The following is a 20870-nucleotide window of genomic DNA, read 5'->3' as shown; positions in this document are numbered from 1 at the left end:
ACATCTCAAACTGGATATCCAGTAGATATTTTAAACTCAGTATGTCCAAAACAAAACTTGTTCTTTTTTCCTCTCAACTCTCCCCCATTTTTTCCTTCCCTGTTACTGTAGAAGGCAATGCCATCCTCCAGTCCCTCAGGCTCACAGCCTCACAGTCTACTGTAGGAGTCATCCTGGCCTCCTCTCACTATATCTCATCACCCCCTCCAACTAGTCTGTTGCTAAAATCTGTCAACGTCACCTTTGCAGCATCTTTTGAACACCCCCCTTCTCCTCAGACACAGCCACACCTAAAAGCAGGCCCTCATCACTTTACACCGGGATTGTTGCAATTGCCTGCTGAGGGAGGTGGGAGGTGGAAGGTGGAGGACATCTTCTTGCCTCAAGTGTCTCCCCACTTCAGTCCATCCTCCATTCAGCCGCTAAAGTGATTTTCCTAAAGAATGTGTTATCCCCCTACGCAGTAAACTCCAGTGCCCTCCGCTTACCTCCAGCATCAAATACAAAGTGCTCTGTTTGACATTCAAAATCCTTCACAACCTCCCACCCTTCTACCTTTCCAGTCTTCTTATACCTTACTCTTAGACACTGTGCTCCTCTGTTAATTATTCTCTATTTATCCTATATATAGCTTGTTTTGTATATCTCTGTTTGCATGTCTCCCCAATTAGATTGTAAGCTCCTTGAGGGCAGGGACTGTCTTTTGTCTCTTTTTGTATCTCCAGCACTCAGCACAGTGCCGGGCACTTTTTTTGTTAAGTTGTTTCAGTCCTGTCTGACTCTTCCTGATTCCATTTTCAGTTTTCTTGGCAAAGATACTGGAGGGGTTTGCCATTTCCTTCTGCAGCTCATTTTTACAGATGAGGAGCTGAGGCAAACAAGGTTAGGTATCTTGCCCAGGGTCACACTGCTAGTAACTGTCTGAGGCCAGATTTGAACTAGTCCTGACTCCAGGCCTGGTGTTCTATCCTGCCACCTAGTTGTTCCTGCCTAGCACTTAGTATGTTCTTAATAAATGTTGATCAAGCTATTGATGTTGATTTGGAGGTCTGTCTTTCAAATCCAGCACCGATAACAGGATTGATGGTTCTCTGATCAATAAAATATGGAGCACTGTACTGTATAAATGAACTATTATTTCCACTGGTCTACTCATAAAAAGAATTGCTTAGATGCAAATTACCTTCATTTATTGGGCTTGGGGCCCAGTGAATCTGAGTCTCAAAACTGTAGAGGCTTTAGGTGTGGGAAGCCACTTCTGAATAACAGTAGCTTAAAATTAACCCATCCTTTCAACACCATCATCTCCTGCCAGATGATAACATTGCAGTTGGGTAGGCCATCCATCAAGCTGGTCATTGAGTTCATTTAAGTTGGATAGGTGCTGTCTAAGGACAATGAGCTGGGCCCAGAATTGGATTGGAGGAAGAGAGCTAGATAAGCTGCATTTGGGAAATTTTGTATCACTTCAGATATCTGCCTCCTGAAACAAAACCCATCTTTTTACACCACTGTGCTTCCTGCATGTCTAAATGACTACAATTTATGGAATCTCACAATATATGAAAAATAAACGTTACAAGGAGCAATGCAGAAATGCTTGGCAAATATAAGCAGGCTGTAGCCAATTACCAAGGACAATTTGCTTGCAAGAAAAGTAAAATTTATCATCCAGGAAATATATAATTAGAAAAGGAAGTGGCCTGATCATGTATTGAGAATGAAAAGTGGGTGGCCTAAGTACTGTACTGGTTCCCATACAAAGAAAGAAAGGATTCCAGCATACTGGGTGAACTCCTGATGGAGGATTTATGGGAGAATATGGACAAAAATAGGCAGTTAGGTGGTGTAGTGGATAGGACACCAGGCCTCAGACACTTACTAGCTGTGTGACCCTGGGCAAGTCACTTAATCCTGTTTGCCTCAGTTTCCTCATCTATAAAATGAGCTGGAAAAGGAAGTGGCAAACCACTTCAGTATCTTTGCCAAGAAAACTCCAGAGGGGGTCACGAAGAGTCAGACATGACTGAAAAACAACCGAACAACACATTTTTGGCTCTCAGTTACCTTTAGGTGTCAAGTATGTAGGCGTCTCTCCCCTCTACAAGAGCTGCTGATGTAGAGACTAGAGTCTCAAAGGCAGGTAGGTGTGTAGATAATACCAGTGTGCCACCCAGAGACAGGGCTAGAATAGCTGTTGAGAGTGTGTTCTCTACTACATAAGCCATCAGGCAAGACTGAGATCAAACTGCTCCAGCTGCCTCCTGTCCAACAGATGCCTCAGGACCTGTAGGCCAGTGGGAAAATGTTGGTTTGGGTTCCGCTTAGCTCCCAGCTCTCTTAATATCTTAGGCATCAGCTCAGTTCTATTGTAGGGATGAGGACAATGGAGATTGTTATAATTGGTTTGATTCAATTTCTCCCATTAAGATGCTCTCTTTCCCACCTTCACTGACCCCCAAAAGATTACACATTCACCTTATGGTTTAGCATACATTTACAGAACGGGATACAAATCAAAACATTAAAGTTTCCCAAGTGACTGAGCCCAGCTGCTCCAAGAGAAGTCTGAAATCTTAATTTCTGAGTGGCTGCAGCTTGCTCCTGTCAAACCCTTGGCTCTTGGCCTCACTTTCACAAAGGGAACAGACACACTTAACCCATATCAAAGTCATAATAGAAGAACCTGATTCCCATAGGAAGAGTATGAATCTCCACCTAGCCCATCCTCAAAAAAAAAAAATCCTGGATTCTAATGGTGACCAGAGGTTGTCTCTCATGTCTACAACATTACCCTGTGCTGCCCTTGTGGTCCAGGCCCCTAATCAATCATAGCATGATGCACTAACCCTGCCAGTATCTCAGATATGTTTTCAGTGTGTCTTCAGCTGGCCTTCTTCTTGTGTGTTTCTATTATTCTCTTTCTTGTTTCTTATAAAGCAACTAACCATCATTTTCAGATGTCCAGACACGGGCAGCTCCTTTTCTGGTAATTGCCTGGGTCCAGACAAGCCATGAACTCCTTGTCCTCTTAGCAAATTCAGAATGGGAATAATGAGGAAAGGAAAAGCAAACGAGAGAAAATTCAAGCTGTTTCAAACATGGGTCAAGTGGTAAATGAAGCATTAACATTATACTGACTTTATGCATAACATTTCAAATTACTTACCACCTCAGGGAAAACGGAGGGGAGGCAGAGAGGGAGAGATTATGGAATATAAAACTTTTCAGAATGAATGTTAAAAGTTGTTTTTACATGTAGTTGGGAAAAAATAAAATATTATTTAAAAAACAACTATAGTGACTTAGACTTACATCATTACTGGGTTTACTGCTCCCCCCATGGGATAGGACCAAGTCTCCCAGTTTCTCTATATGAGCTATTAGTTTTTCCTAAAAGGTAGCAAATGTGTTCCTGGCACCTGATTAAGTGCTTGCCTCCCTTTACAAAACTTCCTGGTTACTTAAGGACATGAAAAGTCCTATCCATGTGCAGTGGAAACCCCTTGACTTCATGTTCATCTAAAGACCATGCTACATCCCCACAGCCTGCCCAGATGACTAAACATGTTACCAAATGGAGACAGGGGGGCAGATGTATAGAACTTGAGTGCCACTGTGTCCTTGTCCTATTAAGGCAAAGTAAATCTCCTTTTATTAACTATTCAGAGGCTCATAAGTGCCTCTTTTCATCCCAACATCCCGCCTGAATTAATGGGTATTAGTGCCAGGCCCAACCCTAACACCACATCTGCTACAGATGTAGTATTCCATTTAGTTTCGTCTCATCTAATAGAGCATAATTGGCCAGTCCTCCTTAAAAAAAAAGGTTAAAAGTGGTTACTGTAAATTAAAAAAAAAATGAAAAACAAAATTTGAAGGTGGCAAGTAATAACTAGTAATTAGCCTTGTCTTCTCCATTCCCTTTCGCTCGCTCTCCAAAATGTGAAATCAGAGACAACCTCACCCTCCACCCTAAAAAAAAAAGGTTAAAAGTGGTTACTGTAAATTAAAAAAAAAGAATGAAAAAAAATTTGAAGGTGGCAAGTAATAACTAGTAATTAGCCCTGTCTTCTCCATTCCCTTTCGCTCGCTCTCCAAAATGTGAAATCAGAGACAACCTCACCCTCCACCCACAGATTACAAAGCAACAGACTCCAGTTCAGTAGCCTGACAACTTCTAGGGCTTTGGGAGTAAGGCCAAGGTATTGAGGCAAGAGAAAAGAAGCAGCACTAAAGGAAGTGATAGCTACTGTCAAGGATTTGAAGGACTGTTAACATTGAAAAGGTCACAGATTGGTTTTGCTCTGCTCCAGAGCGCACAACTAGGAACAATGAGTAGAAGGAACAGAAAAACAGGTGTAAGTTAGGAATTAAAAGCAATGTCTAGGAGGAATGGGCTGCTTCAGGAAGTCTTCAAACAAAAGCTAGATGACTATTGGTCTCCTAAGGTCCCTCCTTGCTCTGAAGCTATGGTCCCATATTGTAGAGGGAATTCTTATTCAGAACCAGATGACCCCTGAGGTCACTTCCAGCTCCAGTGAAGGAGACACATGCCAACCCAATCAATCAACTCTCAACTGTTCCGTACTTTGAAGCTACGGTGGAAACCCATTTGCAAAACATCAGCCTACAAATACTTGGTGCTACTGGTTGCATTTCATGTGTGGGAAGAGGGGGATTCGATTTAATTTTGTAAGTATTTATTACGTGCGTACGATGTCTCTGAACCTCGTCAGGTTTGTGAAGATGTCTACAACCAAGGTCATTTGTTATCAAGTCCTTTACCTTCAGCTGAGTGCCTTAGAGCCCAAAGAGCTCTAGCAACACACTGTTTGGCAGAAAGGAATTCAGAATCAGGCAGAACCCAGGGACACACTACAAGACTACAAGTTATTCCAGCTATGACTCATGGAACTCACTCCCCAGCTGGGGCATCAAGACCTCTTTGCCATGCTCTGATTATCAATCAGATGGCTGCATCCAAATCCACTCCAGGAAATGGTGACGCAGTTTACATTCTCCCACGTCATGGGTTCAGCACTTTCTGCAGTACAAGCAGTCTCGTGGTGAATCATAAAAAGAAAATAGACATTAGCCCTAGATCATGCTATTTTGCACATGCTATTCTCCCATCCCTGGAAACCAGTGTAACCATCAAGGACATTTGTATGTGCCTATTTGTGGCAGATTTGGCATTATTCTTCAAAGACATGAAAACCTTGAATTATAAATAACTCAGGAAGTAACAGAAAAATATTTGAAAAGGAAAGAAATGGATGTTTTTGAATGAGAGGCAGTAAAATGTAGTAGAAAGAGCACTCTGGCGTCAGACCTCAATTCAAATCTTAGCTCTGCTCCTTCCAAGCTGTGGGACCTTAGACAAATCACTTAGCCTGTCTCGACTCTGGTTTCATAAGACTGAAAATCCAGAGCTTGAAGGAATTTCAGTGACCATCTGGTGAAGCCCATTCACTATACAGAAGAGGCAACTGTGGGCCAGCCTATCCATGCTACTTCTGTGAACTCTCTGCTAAGAGACAATCACCCCAGATTCACAAGGATTCCCTTCTATGGTGGGGACAAGGTAATGGGCAGGTATTGAGCCCCACTGACATCAGGGTGCAAACTCTCAGCAACTGGATGGGGCTGAGGGCACGAGAGAAGCCACTTAATTATGAGCAAAGTGCCCTCTAGGGAATCATCTCTTCACTTGCCAATAAAAGGAGGACTAGGTCTCTAAGCTCCCTTCCCCCTCTACTATCTAATATCCCTATGCTGTCTACCATAGGAAGCACATAGTAATTCATGGATATAACGCCTTAAGGTTTACAAAGCACTTCCCTTTCAGGAGAATGTAAGCTCCATGAGGGCAGGTACTGTTTCTTTTTTTATATCTTTCCAACTCCAGCACCTAGCACGGAGTCTAGCAAACTTCAGGCGTGTAACAAATAATTGAACCAAATCAAATAATCCTCTATCACTTATAAGAACAGCTCTTAAAACAGAAGAAATTGGACTTCATGAACAGTTGTCTCAAATAGCATAAATCACCTCAGGAAGGATGCTCATTCTCCAGAGCAGGTGTTGCATTGGACAAAATTCTAATTTACAGCAGGGGTATATGGGGTGTTCAGGAGGACTGGCACCCCTGGTGTAGGGGCTTGCTAAACCCTTTACAGGCTGCTCACCCCCCCTTTAGTGTCCACATCTCACCCAACTCTTGCCTGTGGCTCCAAGAAGCTGTAGCATGCACAGTAGCCACGCCCCTGCAAAACCATCTCAGCAGATGGGCTAAACCAGGTTGAGGGTAACAAACGGGCCTCAGACCTATTGGTGAGTTGGGGGGGTGTCCACCCCAAGCATGTAAAGATTTTCTCCGGTGGAATGGGAAGATGAGAACAATTGTTCCAACGTCCCATGAAGGCAGCTGAAGCTTGGTCAGACATTGAAGACACCAAGATCATCCACTGCATTCCAGTCCATCACAAGTCATCTTGACTTTGTCCTGCCACTGGACCTCTGTGACTCAAAGAGAGAGTGAGGCTGACAACTTTGCTCAACTTTGACTCACTTAAATCCAATGCAAGTCAGGACATCACCCCATGATGCCATTGGTCCTCTTCCAAAACAACTACAGCAGGACTCGACGAGACCTCTGACCCTGAGTCAGCAAACCTCAGTGACTGTAAGAAAATCCCTGATGGGGTCTATTGCACTGCTGGTGCTGCTTTCCTGAGTCACCAGCGGCCTGAGGGACCCCATTTTTGAGGACCTTGTCAACAGCAAACGACACATCTGCAGGTTGCACAAAAGAGGCCAGTGAAGCAGATTCAACCAAAAGGTATATAAGGCAGCTAGGTGGCGCCATAGTGCGTAGAATGCTGGCCCTAGAGTCAGGAAGACCCATCTTCTTGAGTTCAAATCTGGCCTCTGACATTTACTAGCTGAGTGACCCTTGGCAAGTCACTTAAGCCTGTTTGCCTCAGTTTCCTCATCTGTAAAATGAACTGGAAAAGGAGATGGCAAACCACTCCAGTATCTCTGCCAAGAAAACTCTAACTGGGGTCACAAAGAGTCAGACAGAACTGAACAACAAAAAAACCCACAAACTTCCACAACTGTAAAATGGTGATCGAATGAGATATTTGTAAAGCACTTAGCACAGTGCCTGGCACATGGCAGGCAGTTAATAAATACTTCTTCCCTCCCTGTTTCCCCTTCCCCCGGGTTATGTGGCTTTCTTAGCATCTCAAATAGGATTCAAATCCAGGTTTTCCTGATTCTGAGTCCCTTGCTCAAGCCACTGCATGCTACCTTGCCTCTTAAATCTCCAAAGATAATTAATATCTATGTTTTCACTGATATGGATAAAAGTGATCTCCTGCTCCCATGTAAGTACTTACAGTAACAAATACATTTATATCCTAGGAAACTGTGTCAACAGTTGAGGCCTTAGTTCTTTGAGCCAATTAAATCTCAAGGACAATGTTCATGCCTTTTCAGGGAGAAACTAGTCAGCCTATGGGAAGGACGTATTATTCCTACCACACTCCACAACCCCCTCTTGGTGCTGTCCAGGAAGCCCATGACAACCTCTTAACCAATCTGCGTCTCATTTTCCTCATCTGTAAAAGAAGGGGATAGGACTCAGTGGTTGTAGTAGCAGGATCTCTCCAAAAGAAAACCAACAAGACAAAAAAGCAGCCTCCAAAGCCTCACTTAAACCTTCACTGGTCTTTTGTTCTGTTAAATTTAGATTCAGTCCAATCTAGAATCTAGAAGGCCTCAAAGGCTGCAGGTTCCCTACCCCCCCGCACTAGACAAAGGAGGAGCAGGATGAAATGGGGGAGTACCCTGGTTGAGTTGGAAAGCAAAGGTCAGGAAGTGCAGGTTAGAGGCAGACAGAGGGGCTCAAATCCCACAGTAGTTTGCATGGAAAACCAAGGCAGGTTTTTGAGCATAGAACTGCCATTTTATTTTATTTTATTTTAATTTTTATTTTTAGAGCTGCCATTTTCAAAGGGGTTCATGAAAAGGATTACTTGGGTAACAGTGTGAGGGTTAAATTGGAGACGCAGTGGACTAGAAGCAAGACAGTTAAAAGGCTATGAGGTCACATTCATTTGAAATTTATTATAGTATATGGTGTAAGATGGATCTGGGTGTAGAATGGTGCATTACTATCAGATGTGGTCACTTTATCAGCTGTGTTTTATTCAAAATTTTCTTTGTTAAAAGGGGTACAAATTTTTCTTTTGTTACAATTTTTCTTTGTTCATTGAAGAGGATAGTAAATTGGGAAGTGCTTTTAAGTTTATACTAAGTTTAAATAAATGTTACTAATTGGGTGGAAGGATGCTATTTTAATCGTCCAGGTAAGAAGAGAAGGACTGAACTAGAGTGGTGCTATATTTATGGTGGGAAGGAGGGGATGGATGCAAGAGGTAGAATTGACAGGGCTTGGCAACCAATTAGATGTGGGGAAAGAGATAGTTAAGGTTTGAATCTGGGTAATTGGGGGAAAAGTGGTACCATGATTGAATGAATGAGCATTAATTAATCACTTGATATATGCACAGCACTATGCTAAGGGCTAAGGCTACAGATAGAAAAAAAGGGATAGTTTCTGTTGTCAAGGAACTTTCATTCTAATGGGGGAGATAACCCACAAGGGAGATTTCACTGGTGTCCCATGGTTCTTAGGGCACAAAAGCAAAGCAGATAGGAAAACATTGTTTTTAGTGTTGTTTCCACTGAAAAAAATCACATCTGTTTCTGATATTGAATCATATGACAGTGCCAAGGACTCTGATGTTAAGAACTTTCTTTTCTTGGGTCTTCAGTAACTGTGAATGCTAAGAAGGGGGGGGGGGCCCACAGGGCGTGGCTTTAGCACCTACAGAAGCAGTTGCCAAGTTACACCTCCATAGAGGCTCCATAGAGGATGGCTGCCAGGGCTGGGCTGGGGGTCAGGATTCGTGGCTACTTCCACTGGTGTCCGAGGGGAAGTGGTAGAGGTGGCAAAATAGTTTGACTGTCTAGCACATGAAAGAATAAAGCATTAATTAAGCACTTACTACGTGCAAAGCATTGTACAAAATACTAGGATTGGGGCAGCTAGGTGGCACAGTGGATAGAGCTCTGGCCTTCAAGTCAGGAGGCCCTGAGTTCAAATCCAGCCTCAGACACTTGGCACTTACTAGCTGTGTGATCCTGGGCAAGTCACTTAACCCCAACTGCCTCACCAAAAACCAAAAACAACCAAAATAAAAATACTAGAACGGAAAATTAGAAAAAGTCTCTGCTCTCAAGAAGCTTCTATTCTAAAGGGGCCAACAACTCATATGGAAGGTTTCGGTCACAAGTCGGATGGAAATGTCTCATGGTCCTTAGGGCACAACAGCACACCAGATGGTGAAGCCCCTTCTTCAATGTCATTCCTGTCTGATGTTGAGCCATTTGGCAGAGCCAAGGACTTTGTGGCAACGTTCTGCCCGTCTCTCTCAGGGCGCCCTGCTGCTTTTCAGCTACTCTGGCTTGACTAACCTGTGGCGGGTGGCTGGCTGGCAGGTGTCAGGGCGACTAGCCTCTTCTCCACAGTAATTGCTGATAATCAGGGGGGCTGGGCTGGAAGGGGCACTGGCATTTTTGTGGCTCTCGGGCTTCCCTGCCCATTAGTGGCAGCTGGTCAGTGGTTGAAGTTGGTGTAGAAGGTTGGCCCTCTCCCTTCAGGGACTGCTCCTCCCAGTGTGACGGATGTGGGGGCCAGATCAGGAGCAACTGAATCAATCACGGAAAAAGGGAAGTTGGGAGGAGGGGTAGGTTTAAGGGGCAAGGTGAGTTCAGTCAAAACCATAGTTAGGTAGTCTCACAATAGCAAATGGGAGTTTTAAGCTTGGATTTTTTTCAGAAGCCTTCATCGACTTCTCTTTGCAATCTGTGTAAAGGAAATGTGTCATCTAACCTAAATGAAATCTCTTGCCTTCTCAGTGGGGAGAAGGGAGAAGGAGGTAATTTGGAAATCAAAATCTGAAAAAAGAATGTTAAAATTGTTTTTACATGTAATTAGAAAATAATAAGATATTAAGCTTAAAGGAAATATGTAAGTAAAAATGCTTCTCTTTCAGACAAGCAGCAAGGGACCAAACCCTAAGTTCGGGGGACACACCCAAACACGTTATTAGGAATAGGGAATGCTGTGCCTTCTAAACTGCCACCCACAATTCACATAAAACAGGCACAAAGTAAATCTGATATCTGGATGAAGGAGAGAATGTATCTAAGACCTGAGTTCAAATCCTGCCTCGGATACTTGCTAGCTACATGACCCTGGGCAAGTTAATCATTCTGAGCCTCAGTTTCCTCATCTGTAAAATGAGGGGGTTGGAAATGATGACCTCTAAGGTCCTTTCCAGCCCTACATCTGTGGATATTGCTGCTTTGAGAGCTGGTAAACACTTCTCCAATCCACAAATGGGATAATGTACAGAAATCCCCTCACAACCCGTAAAGCATTATCAGAGCATCCACTATTGGGATAATTGTTTTTCTTTTTCTTAGGTTTGAAGATGGAACCAAAGAAAATGATGGATCATCAAAGCCTCAAAGTGAGGAAGGCATCAGATGGCACCTGAACCTGTCATCAAAAGAAAGATTTTAACAAGCAGAGATGAGGCAGGAACTCATTCTAAGAATGGGAGTTGGCAGGCACGAATATACCAGAGACAAAGAGGGGCAGGATGAGATGGGGGAGTGTCCTGGTTGAGTTGAAACCAGCTAACTTTTATGCAGTACTTTAGGGCTTGCAAAGCCCCTTTCATTAGATTATCTCACCGGTCCACACGACAACCCTCTAAAGAAGGGACTGTTGTTATGTGTAGCAGGTTACCCAGTACATGTCAGAGGCAGCATTCAATCTCAGGTCTCCCTGGCTCCAAGTTCAACATTTCTATTTTCTGTGCCACCTCAGGGCCTCTAGTTAGGTGCAAGGCCATTTAAACTGCCACACATCATCACGATCACATAAAACGAGTATTTGACAGATCCGGTATTTAAATGGACAAGATGCATCCAAGACCTGTTTGGATCCTCTGGAGAATGTTTTGCAACCAGATTTACTTCACATCTTGTGTGCCACTGGTATTAGGAGACCAATTGCTACTCTGCTAGGCTTTTTCAGCAAGTGTAGCACATTTTGAGCTCCCCAACATACACAAAGGTGTAAAGCTGAGGCATGGTATAATGCTAGACTAGATTTTCAAATAAACATTAACCATTTTTGTCTTGGTTTGGATTTTGGATGGTAGGATTTTAGTTGGATAAGGCCCTTGGAGAACATGTAGCTCAATTCTCTTATTTTACATATGAGGAAACTGCGGCCCAGAGGGATGTACTCAGAGGTAGCAGAGTCAGGATTTGAACCCAGATGCTTTGAGCTCTATTATCTTGCTACACTGTGATGAACCCTAGCTAGCTAACCTAGTTAGCCAAGGTCTGTAATCCTACCTTTCAATGATAGTCTAGGCAGCACCTGATGCCCTCAACCCTCACCTGTAGAAGCCCCTATAGTAAAGGTCTTGGCAATGTGGTCTTTATTATGGATACCACTGGCAGTGATGACCAGATATCCACAAAATGATAGTTATCTAAGACCTTTGTCCATACCATATTCTCACCTCCCACTGTCTTCTCCAACTCTCAAAATCTAGCTTCTGGCCCCAGTATTCAGCCTGAAATTGCTCTTTCTCCAAGGTCACCACAGATGTCTAAATTGCTGAGCCTAGTGGCCTTTTCTGTCCTCATCCTTCTTTAGTCCTCTGTAGCTTTTGATGCCACAGGACCACCACTTTCCTGGTCACTCTGTCCTCCCTGGGTTTTTGTGGGTCCTTCCCCCATTTCCAAGCTGATGCCAAGGCCCAATTTTACCTTCCCGACATCTCCCGAATACAGCCCCTTCTCTCCTCTTGACACTTCCATCATCCAGCTGCAAGACCCTCACCACCTCATGTCTGGTTTATACTGCAGTAGCTGCTGGTAGATGTGAATGTCTCAAGCCTCTCCCTGCTCCAATCCATCCTCCATTCAGCTACTAAAGCACAGGTCTGATGATGTTACTTCCCCCACTCAGAAAACTCCAGTGTCTCCCTGTTGCCTCTAGGAACAAATACAATATGCTCTGTTTGACATTCAAAACCCTTCACACCTTACACCCCAACACTACTCTTTGATCCAGGGACACTGTCCTCCTGGCTGTTCCACAGACAAGATACTCCCATAGCTCAATTCCAAGCACTTTCTCTGGCTGGAATGCTCTCCCTCAACTCTCACTACTGACCTCCCTGGCTTCCTTTAAGTCCCAACTAAAATTCTGTCTTTTACAAGAAGCCTTCTCCAACCTCTTTTAATTCTAGTGCCTTCTCTGTTAATCATTTCCTATTTATCTTGTATATACCTTGCTTTGTATATATGTTTGCATGTTGTCTTCCCCATTAGACTGTTAATTGTAAACTCCCTGAGAGACTATATTTTGCCTCTCTCTCCTTTTTTTTTTTTAAGGTAACTGGGGTTAAGTGACTTGCTCAGTGTCACACAGCTAGGTGTCTGAAGATGAGTCTTCTTGATTCCAAGCCCTGTGCTCTAACCACTGCGCCCCCTAGCGGTATGTATGTATGCATGATGACTCTCAAATCTACACATTCCCCCATCATCACTCTCCTGATCTCATTCTACACGGATTCATTAATTAAATAAACATTGACTAAGGTCCCCCCATTGGGCCAGGCATTAAAGATACAAAGAGAAAAGTAAATACAAGATACTACAGTAGAAGTGAAGTAATTTCACTGAGAGGACATGGATAACCAGAGGAATCAGGATGGGCTTCTGTCAATGACAAGTGAATGTACCTTTGAAGGAAGCCAGGAATGTGGCAAAGAAGGGGGAGAAGAGAGTGCATTCCGGGCATGTGGGGCAGCCTACGGAAAGGCAGAGGTAGAGAAGATGGACGGCTGTGTATGGGGAACAACCAGTAGGCCACCCGGCTAGAATACAGACTGGGTAAAGGACAGTAATATCTAACAAGTCTGGAGAGGTAAACTATAGCCAGAGTTTGAATTTCATCCGAAAGGTAAGAGCAAGCTACCGAGCTTACTGAGGAGGGTGTGAAATGCCACGGGTGTATGAGCAGGGCTATTTTGGAGGAGGCAAAAATGAAGGTGACCAAATCTGGAGCCGTTGTCAACACATGTACCTGTACTCTGGGAAGGAAAGGGCAGCGTAGCACAGTCAAGGAAGACCCTAGGTGCCCTCTGCACTGCCACGCTATTTCCCTGCTGTTTTAGGCTTGGCCTCAGGCCCCTGTGCCTCTAGGCCCAAGAAGATTCAGCTAGCTCCCAAAAGGCTACGCCATCCTACCTAGTGGAGGAGCACGGCTTGAATTCACAGATCACTCGACAAAAGCACCATGCTTGATAGGAAAGGAATAAAGGCTTGTGTCACAGCTGCCCTGGCTGCCAGAACAGGGTCTGCACACGTGACAAGAAGGTGCTGCCAGAGTAAAGAGACCAGAGCCAAACGACCAGCGTAGATGCCAACTATAATAGCGTAACTGGAGACAACTTTAAACAAGAAAACCCGGGTCAAATGCAAAGGACAATGTTGATGGCAAGTTGTTAAAAGCTGAAGCACATATCCTTCCTTCCTTCCTGTTAACAAACAGTTAACCACAAAAATGAAACGTGGCCTATCAGTCTCCATCATTTTTCCCCTTTTTTTGTCTTGGCACAACAGAGACTTCCCAAAAAGCTCCCTTCTAAAGTACATTCCCAGAAAAAAAAAGTCTGATTAAAAAAAGAGGAATGTATTCTTAGACAGTATGGTAAAAACAACCACCAACGTATGTGGTCTGTTTTGTGGCCTCTTTCATGTCCCTCCTCAATAATCCAGGGTCCAGTAAAGCTGAAAACTTAAATTACCTAGAAAAGAACTCCCCATGTGGTAAGAACTGCTGGGAAAAAAGGGAAACAGTCTGGCAGAAATCAGGCTTCAGCTAACATTTTACACCATATTTCACAAATTCAACATGTATATATCCTGAATATTAAGGCGATCCTATTACCTTTAACAGCTATGGCAAGGGAAAGAATTCTTAGCCAAAAAAGGGAGAGAGACAATTACGAAAGACAAAACAGATAATTTATTACGTGAAACTAAAAAGGTTCTGCACAAATAAAACTTTTAATAACCATAATTTCCTTCAGGATCCCTCTGCCATCCCCTCCCATAGCAGTGTTTTTTAAATACAAAAAGAAATCAGCATAAGTATCAAGACATCAAAAAAGATCACAAATATCTGCTATGTACAACACTGTAGAACTCTTACCTCTGCAAAGGGGTAGGGGTGTCTTCTTACATCAATTCTTTAAAACCATAGTCATTCTTTTTAATTTTGCAACATCCAATTTTGATTTTGTTTCATTTACCTTGTAGTTGTATCTACTTAGTTTTTTTGGTTCTGCTCACTTCATTCAGTCTGTATCAGTCCACGTAGATCTTACCATGCTCCTCTGTTGAGGGCTTGCACTGGTGGGTTTGAGGATATATATAGGTCATGTCGGGATGTTCCTGCTCCTGTCCATTATCTAAGCGCCGTGTAGGTCAGAACATAGGCTCTCCGACCTCTTCCAGGCGCTGTCTGTCCCTTGAGAGGATGAAGGATTTTCAATGAACCTTGAAAGATAATCGGGAAGCGAGGAGACGACTCTGGGGGGAAAACCTCCCCAGTTACCGTTACCATGAGAAACATTAACTGTTGATACTTGGCTTTTTCCACTCTGGGTTCTGTTCCCATGAATGGGGTATAATAACCCTAACCCTCAGATCAATAAACAGAGCTTGTTCATAACTTGCTACCCCCTGGTCCGCATGATTTTTCTCCCTCCCTCCCTTCCTTCCTTCTTTCCTTCCCTCCCTCCCTCCTTCCTTCCTTCCTTCCTTTCTCTTTCTCTCTTTTTAGCCTCACCGGAGATTAAACATCGTAGTGGACACAGGAGTCAACTACACTCCTCTATATTCAACACATATCATTTCTTACAGCACAGTAATACTGTAATTCTATCACATTCTTATACCACAGTTTGTTTAGCCATTCCCCAATCCTTGCACACTTATTTTGTTTCCAATTCTTTGTCATTGCAAAAAGCTGCACAAATAAAATTAATGCATCTAAGACATATGGACAACAGAAATACATATCAAAAGTTATTCCCAAGGAAGCTAGATGGCACAGTGGATAGAGCTCTGGCCTGGGAGTCAGGAAGACCTGAGTTCAAATCCAGTCTCAGATACATAACACTTACTAGCTGTGTGACCCTGGGCAAGTCACTTAACCCCAATTGCCTCACCAAAAAAAGAAAAAAAAGTTATTCCCAATAGATAAGTGGTCAAAGGATGTGAGCAGTTATCAAAAAATTACAAACTATTAGCAACCGTATAACAGAATGCTCCAAATCACTAATAAGGAAACAAATCAATAAGCAAAAGAAAAAACCTTGCAGTTTCACACCTCACGCACCCAGCGAGAACTGGCAAAGATGATAAAAGACGAGAATAGTCAATGTTAGAGAGGTTGTGAAAAGACAAGCACACTGATGCATTATTGGTGGAACTGCAAATTAGTACACCCTATTCTGGAAAGCAAGAATTTTGCAAACAAAGTAATTACAATGTCCATATCCTTTGACCCAGAGAGTCCCTGTGAAGCACATAGAAGGTCACTGATGAAAAGGCCCCTATAACTACTAAATTATTTATAGTACTCCTTTTTGTGGTAGTAAAGAACTGGAAACAAAATAGATGCCCATTAACTTTAGAATGGCTAAATAAATTGTGGCAAGTGAATAGAATATTAGTATGCTATAAGAAATGACATTGTGATGAAAACAGAGAAGCATAGAAGACATATGTGAACTCATGAAAAACTGAAACAGAGCCAGGAAAATAAACACAATGATCATAACAATGTAAATGAAAATAATCACAAAAAACTGGAAACAAATGCAAAACTTTTATAATTTGGCCCCCAAAGAAGCGATATGAAGATCCCTCCTCTCCTCCTTTGCAGAGGTAGGAGTCCACAGATACAAAACATTGCACAGAACATTAGGGTTTTTAAAAAATAGTGAATTTGATAAATTTTTTCTTTTTCGAAGAATTCTTTCCCATAAGGGATTCCTCTTAAAGGGGTAGGGGGGACAGGGAAAAATCAAAACAACGTAGACACTATCCCAAAGCTACTTTAAAAATCAGGAATATTGCTAAGAGCATTTTTGCACACATTTTACTGCTGCCAACACTTCCTTGTGATATAGTCCCTGTGGAAATCTTGCTCCAAGGGCATTGACAATTTTGAATTCCAAACTGACTTCCAGAATGGCTGAACAAATGCACCAGCAATGAATTAACTGTGCCTATCTCCCCAGAGTCCCTCCATCAAGTTTTCCCTCCTTCTCTGGCTTGTTTTATTGAACATTTCTCTTGGATTTTTGTTTTTTTGTTGTTGTTGGGTTTTGTTTGTTTCTTCTTTCTGGTGAGGGCAATTGGGGTTAAGTGACTTGCCCAGGGTAACACAGCTAGTGAGTATTATGTGTCTGAGGCCGCATTTGAACTCTGGTCCTCCTGACTCCAGGGCTGGTGCTCTGTCCACTGCGCCACCTAGCTGCCCCCTCTTGGGTTTTTTGGGTACTTTTTGGCTGATTATTGGTGCTTGCATATCTTTTGGCCCTTTGTCTATTAGGCAACGGCTCTGAAGAGATTCACATACATTCTCTGTAGAGATGGTGGAAATCTTCCTTTCTGCTCAGCCAGAGAAAAACAGACACTGGGGACCAGAGTCAGCCCGCGAGCCCCTTTTCAGCCTTGCCTGACCCTCCTGCCCAGGATGACCCCGGGGCTTCCAGCTCTCCAGCTGACACACAGCTCCTCTCCCCTCTGTGTCTGGACTCAGGAGCCCCTGCCTCCCGGTCTCCCTTCCCTCCTTCTCTCCAGGTAAATCAAACACTTTCAGGAACCCAGACCTGACACTACACCGGGCACCCCTTCTCACCCTTGCACTTTGGCAGTGACCTTTGGCCAAGCGAGGTAATGAGGCCAATGGTGCATGAAGATGAAAATCATCCCCAGGAGAATTACAGAGTCCTCCAATTCACATCTATCTTTCTAAATGCACTGATTTTTGTGCAAAAGTTTTAAAAAATCTCATACATTATCACCCCTACTGTGCTTCATGACCTTATAGTGCATGTCTTATCATGAATTTTTTTTAACCTAAAATTGTGAAAGACAGAGCTTGTTTTCCAACTTTGCTTAAATGTAGCTTTAAAAAAACTTAGATCATTTGTCCATTTAGAACTCATTGTGGCATTCTGATTTTGATTTAAAACCATGTTCCACCAGACTCCATGGTTCCAGTTTTCCCAGGTGGTATTGGTGAACACAGGGCCTTCCCTTGTAGGTCATTAACCTCGTAGGGGCAGCTGGGTAGAAAAATAGATATAGCACCCAGCCATGGAGTCAGAAAGAACCGAGTTCAAATCTGCCCTCAGACACTCCTGTGTGACCCTGGACAAGTCACCTAACCTCTCTGCGCCTCAGTTTTGTCATCTCTAAAATGGGAATAAAAGTAGCACCTACCTCCCAGGATTTTTGTAAGGACCAAATGAGACATTTGTCAACTGCCTGGCACATATTAAGCATTATATAAACGTTATCTGCTGTTACAGAGTTCATTGTTGACCTAATGACCCAGTTAAGGGTACTGTGATTTATTCTATGACTTGCTTGTCTACTCTGCTGACTCATTTTTCTCTACTTTGTCCAGCACCACGCAGTTCTGGAAAGTACAACTTCATAGCAGAGTATGAGATTTGCTAAGGACAAGTCCCACTCCTTTTTACTTTTTTGGTATTCTTGACCCTTTAATCTTCCAAATGAATTTTAAAATTATTTAATCTAATTCGACAAATAATCCTCCTGGGAAGAATGGTACAGTATATACAAGTCTCATTCTTTCTCCAGTCATCTTTTTTTTTTATCAAAACTGCTTTGTAGTTGTATTTAAGACTTGTCTTTGTCTAGGTGGCTTAACTTCCAGATGCTTCATGTGCCTTATCTTAAATGGAATTTTTCTTCTTTTCTCTTGCGATCCCTCTTTTAGATGGCTTCATTTAACTGTCCTTCAAAAATGAAAGCACTGTTTGTTGGGATATATCTGCTGGGTCAAAATAAATATTAACCAAAAAGTTTGTGATTAAAAAAATAAAGCAATTCTGATTGAGGGTATTCAGCAAGCCCAAGTTTAATGCACATCAGTGCAGGGTAGTACAGTCTTCTGGTCAATGTATGACCAGCAAAGCAGGTGTCCATACATACACGCACACTGCCCCAACACTGAGGCCGTTGAACAGCTGCAGTGTGATCAGGAAAACACTGTGCCCCCAAAATTCAGATAGCTTCAACCACCGAAACCCACCCAATGGATTCCCTGGCATCACCATCTGTAGTCTGGGGCCCTCGGCCCTTTAAACAATATTTAGAGTCATCCGGATGAACCTGATTCAGGAACACTCAGGCCACTCTCCCAGACACCAAGAGCGAGAAGGATTCCTCTTGGCGGGCACCCTTACCAGGTCAAAGGACTTCCTCAGGCCTTGGTAAGTCTCTGGAATCAGCGTCTAGTCCCATCGGGTCATTCTCTAATCATTTTCCTGGTTCCAGAGCACGTTCAAAGTCATGGGCACTCCACAGCAGGCAGACGGTGAAAACGAGGCTCAGGACAGCGACCCCGGGGGACTCTGGGACTTCAGGCTCAACGCTTCTTCCTTCGGTTCTTGTGTCCAGCCTGCGCCCCGCGCTGGGCAGCTTTCACCAGGCCTTTAAACTGTCCTTGCATCTTCGCCTTTTTCCTACAAAGCCAAGGACATATAAATGTTTAAGTCCCTCACTCAGTGCTTTTTGCTCCCTGTCTTCTTCCTCCTGTTATCAAGGTCTTCAGAAGTAAGAGCTGGGCCTCCACCCAGGGGGTCCAGCCACGCTCCGCTCCCACCCACCAGTCTGGCTGCTGGGCCATACCTGTGACTGAGCTTGGCTCTGTTCAGGGGGATGTAGGCGTAGGGGTCAAGGTGACCTTTCTTTTTCATGTCACCTCTTCCTTTCTGCTCAGCCGGAGAAAAACAGACATCGGGGACCAGAGTCAGCCCGCGAGCCCCTTTTCAGCCTTGCCTGAACTCCTGCCCCTTTCCAGGCACAGCTTCCCCTTCTGCCCAGGATGACCCCAGGGCTTCCAGCTCTCCAGCTGACACATAGCTCCTCTCCCTTCTACTTGTGTCTGCACTCAGGAGCCCCTGCCTCCCGGTCTCCCTTCCCTCCTCCTCTCCAGGCAAGTCAAACACTTTCAGGAACCCACACCTGACACTACACCGGGCAGCCCTTCTCACCCTTGCACTTTGGCAGTGACCTTTGGCCAACCAAGGTGACGAGGCCAATGGTGCACGAAGATGAAAATCATCCCCAGGAGAATTACACAGTCCTCCCTTCTCCTTCTCTAACCTCACTTATCCTGAATCAGCACCAATGGACGTTGTGCATTAGCAGCGCTCACCTTAGCCTTGTAATCAGCCCCAGGCTTCTTGCCTCGCGGGCGGTGGATTCCAGAACCTCCGGCTGGAAAGAGAACAAGAGCATCTCTGAGGACAAAGTCAGAACAGTCGCCTCTCCCCAGAGGCTGGATTCAGAAGGCGTCTGCCGAGGGCTCAGCACAAGCAGCAGCGGGCACTCTGCCCTAAGAACCAAGGATGAACAATGAGGTTCAACTGAGGAGTTGCGGGGTGGACCGTACTCTGCCGACTTGGAACCACTATTTTCACATGCTGGCTCTTCTGAATGCCAACAAAACCCAAAAGCCCAAACACCTGCCGTGACCATCGCTACACCGATTCTCTGCCCTCTAAAAATCCAATCAACAGCAGCACTTCATATCCGCATGAAGCCTCGGCGTCTCCTCTGACCCCCTAACTACCTGCCCCATGGGGCAGACACCGCAGGTGATTTAGAGGGAAGCAACCGTATACTCAAAATTAGAGAGACAGCCGGCCACACAAAGGACAGAGCATTGGGCCTGGAGTCAGGGGGCACCCGAGATCAAATCTGGCCTCGGGCGCTTACCAGCTGTGTGACCCTGGGCAAGTCACTTCACCTGTCTGCCGCAGTTTCCTCATCTACAAAATAATAATAGCACCTACCTCCCAGGGTGTTGTGAGGAACAAATGAATATAATGTCTATAAAGCACTTAGCACAACACCTGGCACCTAGCAGGTACTTAATAAATGTTTGTTCTGTCCAATCAGAGGGCCTGGGTTTAAGTACCAGCTCTGACTCTTACTATGTCTAGGAGCCTAGAACAAGCCCTATTCCTCTCTTAGGGCTTCAGTTTCTCTCAATGATTTATCCAAGGTCCTACCACTGATTCAGCAGCTCATTTACTTTCTAAAAACTCAGGATTAGTCACCTTGTACCACAGCCCAATCCACAAAGTCCCTTTAAAAAGGATCAGGTCTCATTCTGGGGCCTGGAAGAAGCTACGTGGGATCCCAGAGTCACTCAATTCCCAAGCCATGCAGGATACTAGCAGGCCAAGCTGCTCATTTTCACAAATAGGGAACCAAGGCCCTGAGAAGAAGGGTGACTCATGTAGGGTCAGTGGCGGCATGGCCTGAGTCCAGCTTTCCTGACTCGTTAATTATTTTCTAATGGCTATTTTCTAACCCTGTTTCTGCTATACCATGAGGCCACTAAGAACGAGAATAAAGCATCC

At 44.1% G+C, this 20870-nt stretch overlaps 1 protein-coding gene across 3 annotated transcripts in view; it reads right to left on the bottom strand.

The window, feature by feature from the left end:
• Positions 1-14174: 14174 nt before the first annotated feature.
• The window catches only part of RRP12 (ribosomal RNA processing 12 homolog), a 28538-nt gene continuing 21842 nt past the window's right edge, over positions 14175-20870 (bottom strand). Inside the window, exons 32-35 of one of the 3 annotated variants that reach the window (XR_002326504.2) lie at positions 19658-19719; positions 19129-19211; positions 18684-18962; positions 14175-14730 (exon numbers count right to left, since the gene is read on the bottom strand). Coding sequence is in view for 1 of the 3 variants with exons in the window: in XM_020996818.1 (XP_020852477.1) it covers positions 18866-18962; positions 19129-19211; positions 19658-19719 (242 nt within the window). In the remaining 2 variants the exon portion in view is untranslated. Of the gene's footprint in view, positions 14731-18330; positions 18963-19128; positions 19212-19657; positions 19720-20870 lie in introns of those variants that run through there. The other 2 variants (XR_002326505.2, XM_020996818.1) reach the window with 2 other exon arrangements.

The sequence above is a fragment of the Phascolarctos cinereus genome, unplaced genomic scaffold (assembly GCF_003287225.1).
Source record: "Phascolarctos cinereus isolate Bilbo 61053 unplaced genomic scaffold, phaCin_HiC Scaffold_3;HRSCAF=262, whole genome shotgun sequence".
Taxonomy (NCBI): domain Eukaryota; kingdom Metazoa; phylum Chordata; class Mammalia; order Diprotodontia; family Phascolarctidae; genus Phascolarctos; species Phascolarctos cinereus.
Note: the sequence above shows the minus strand (reverse complement) of the source record. Positions and strands in the feature narration are given on the sequence as shown.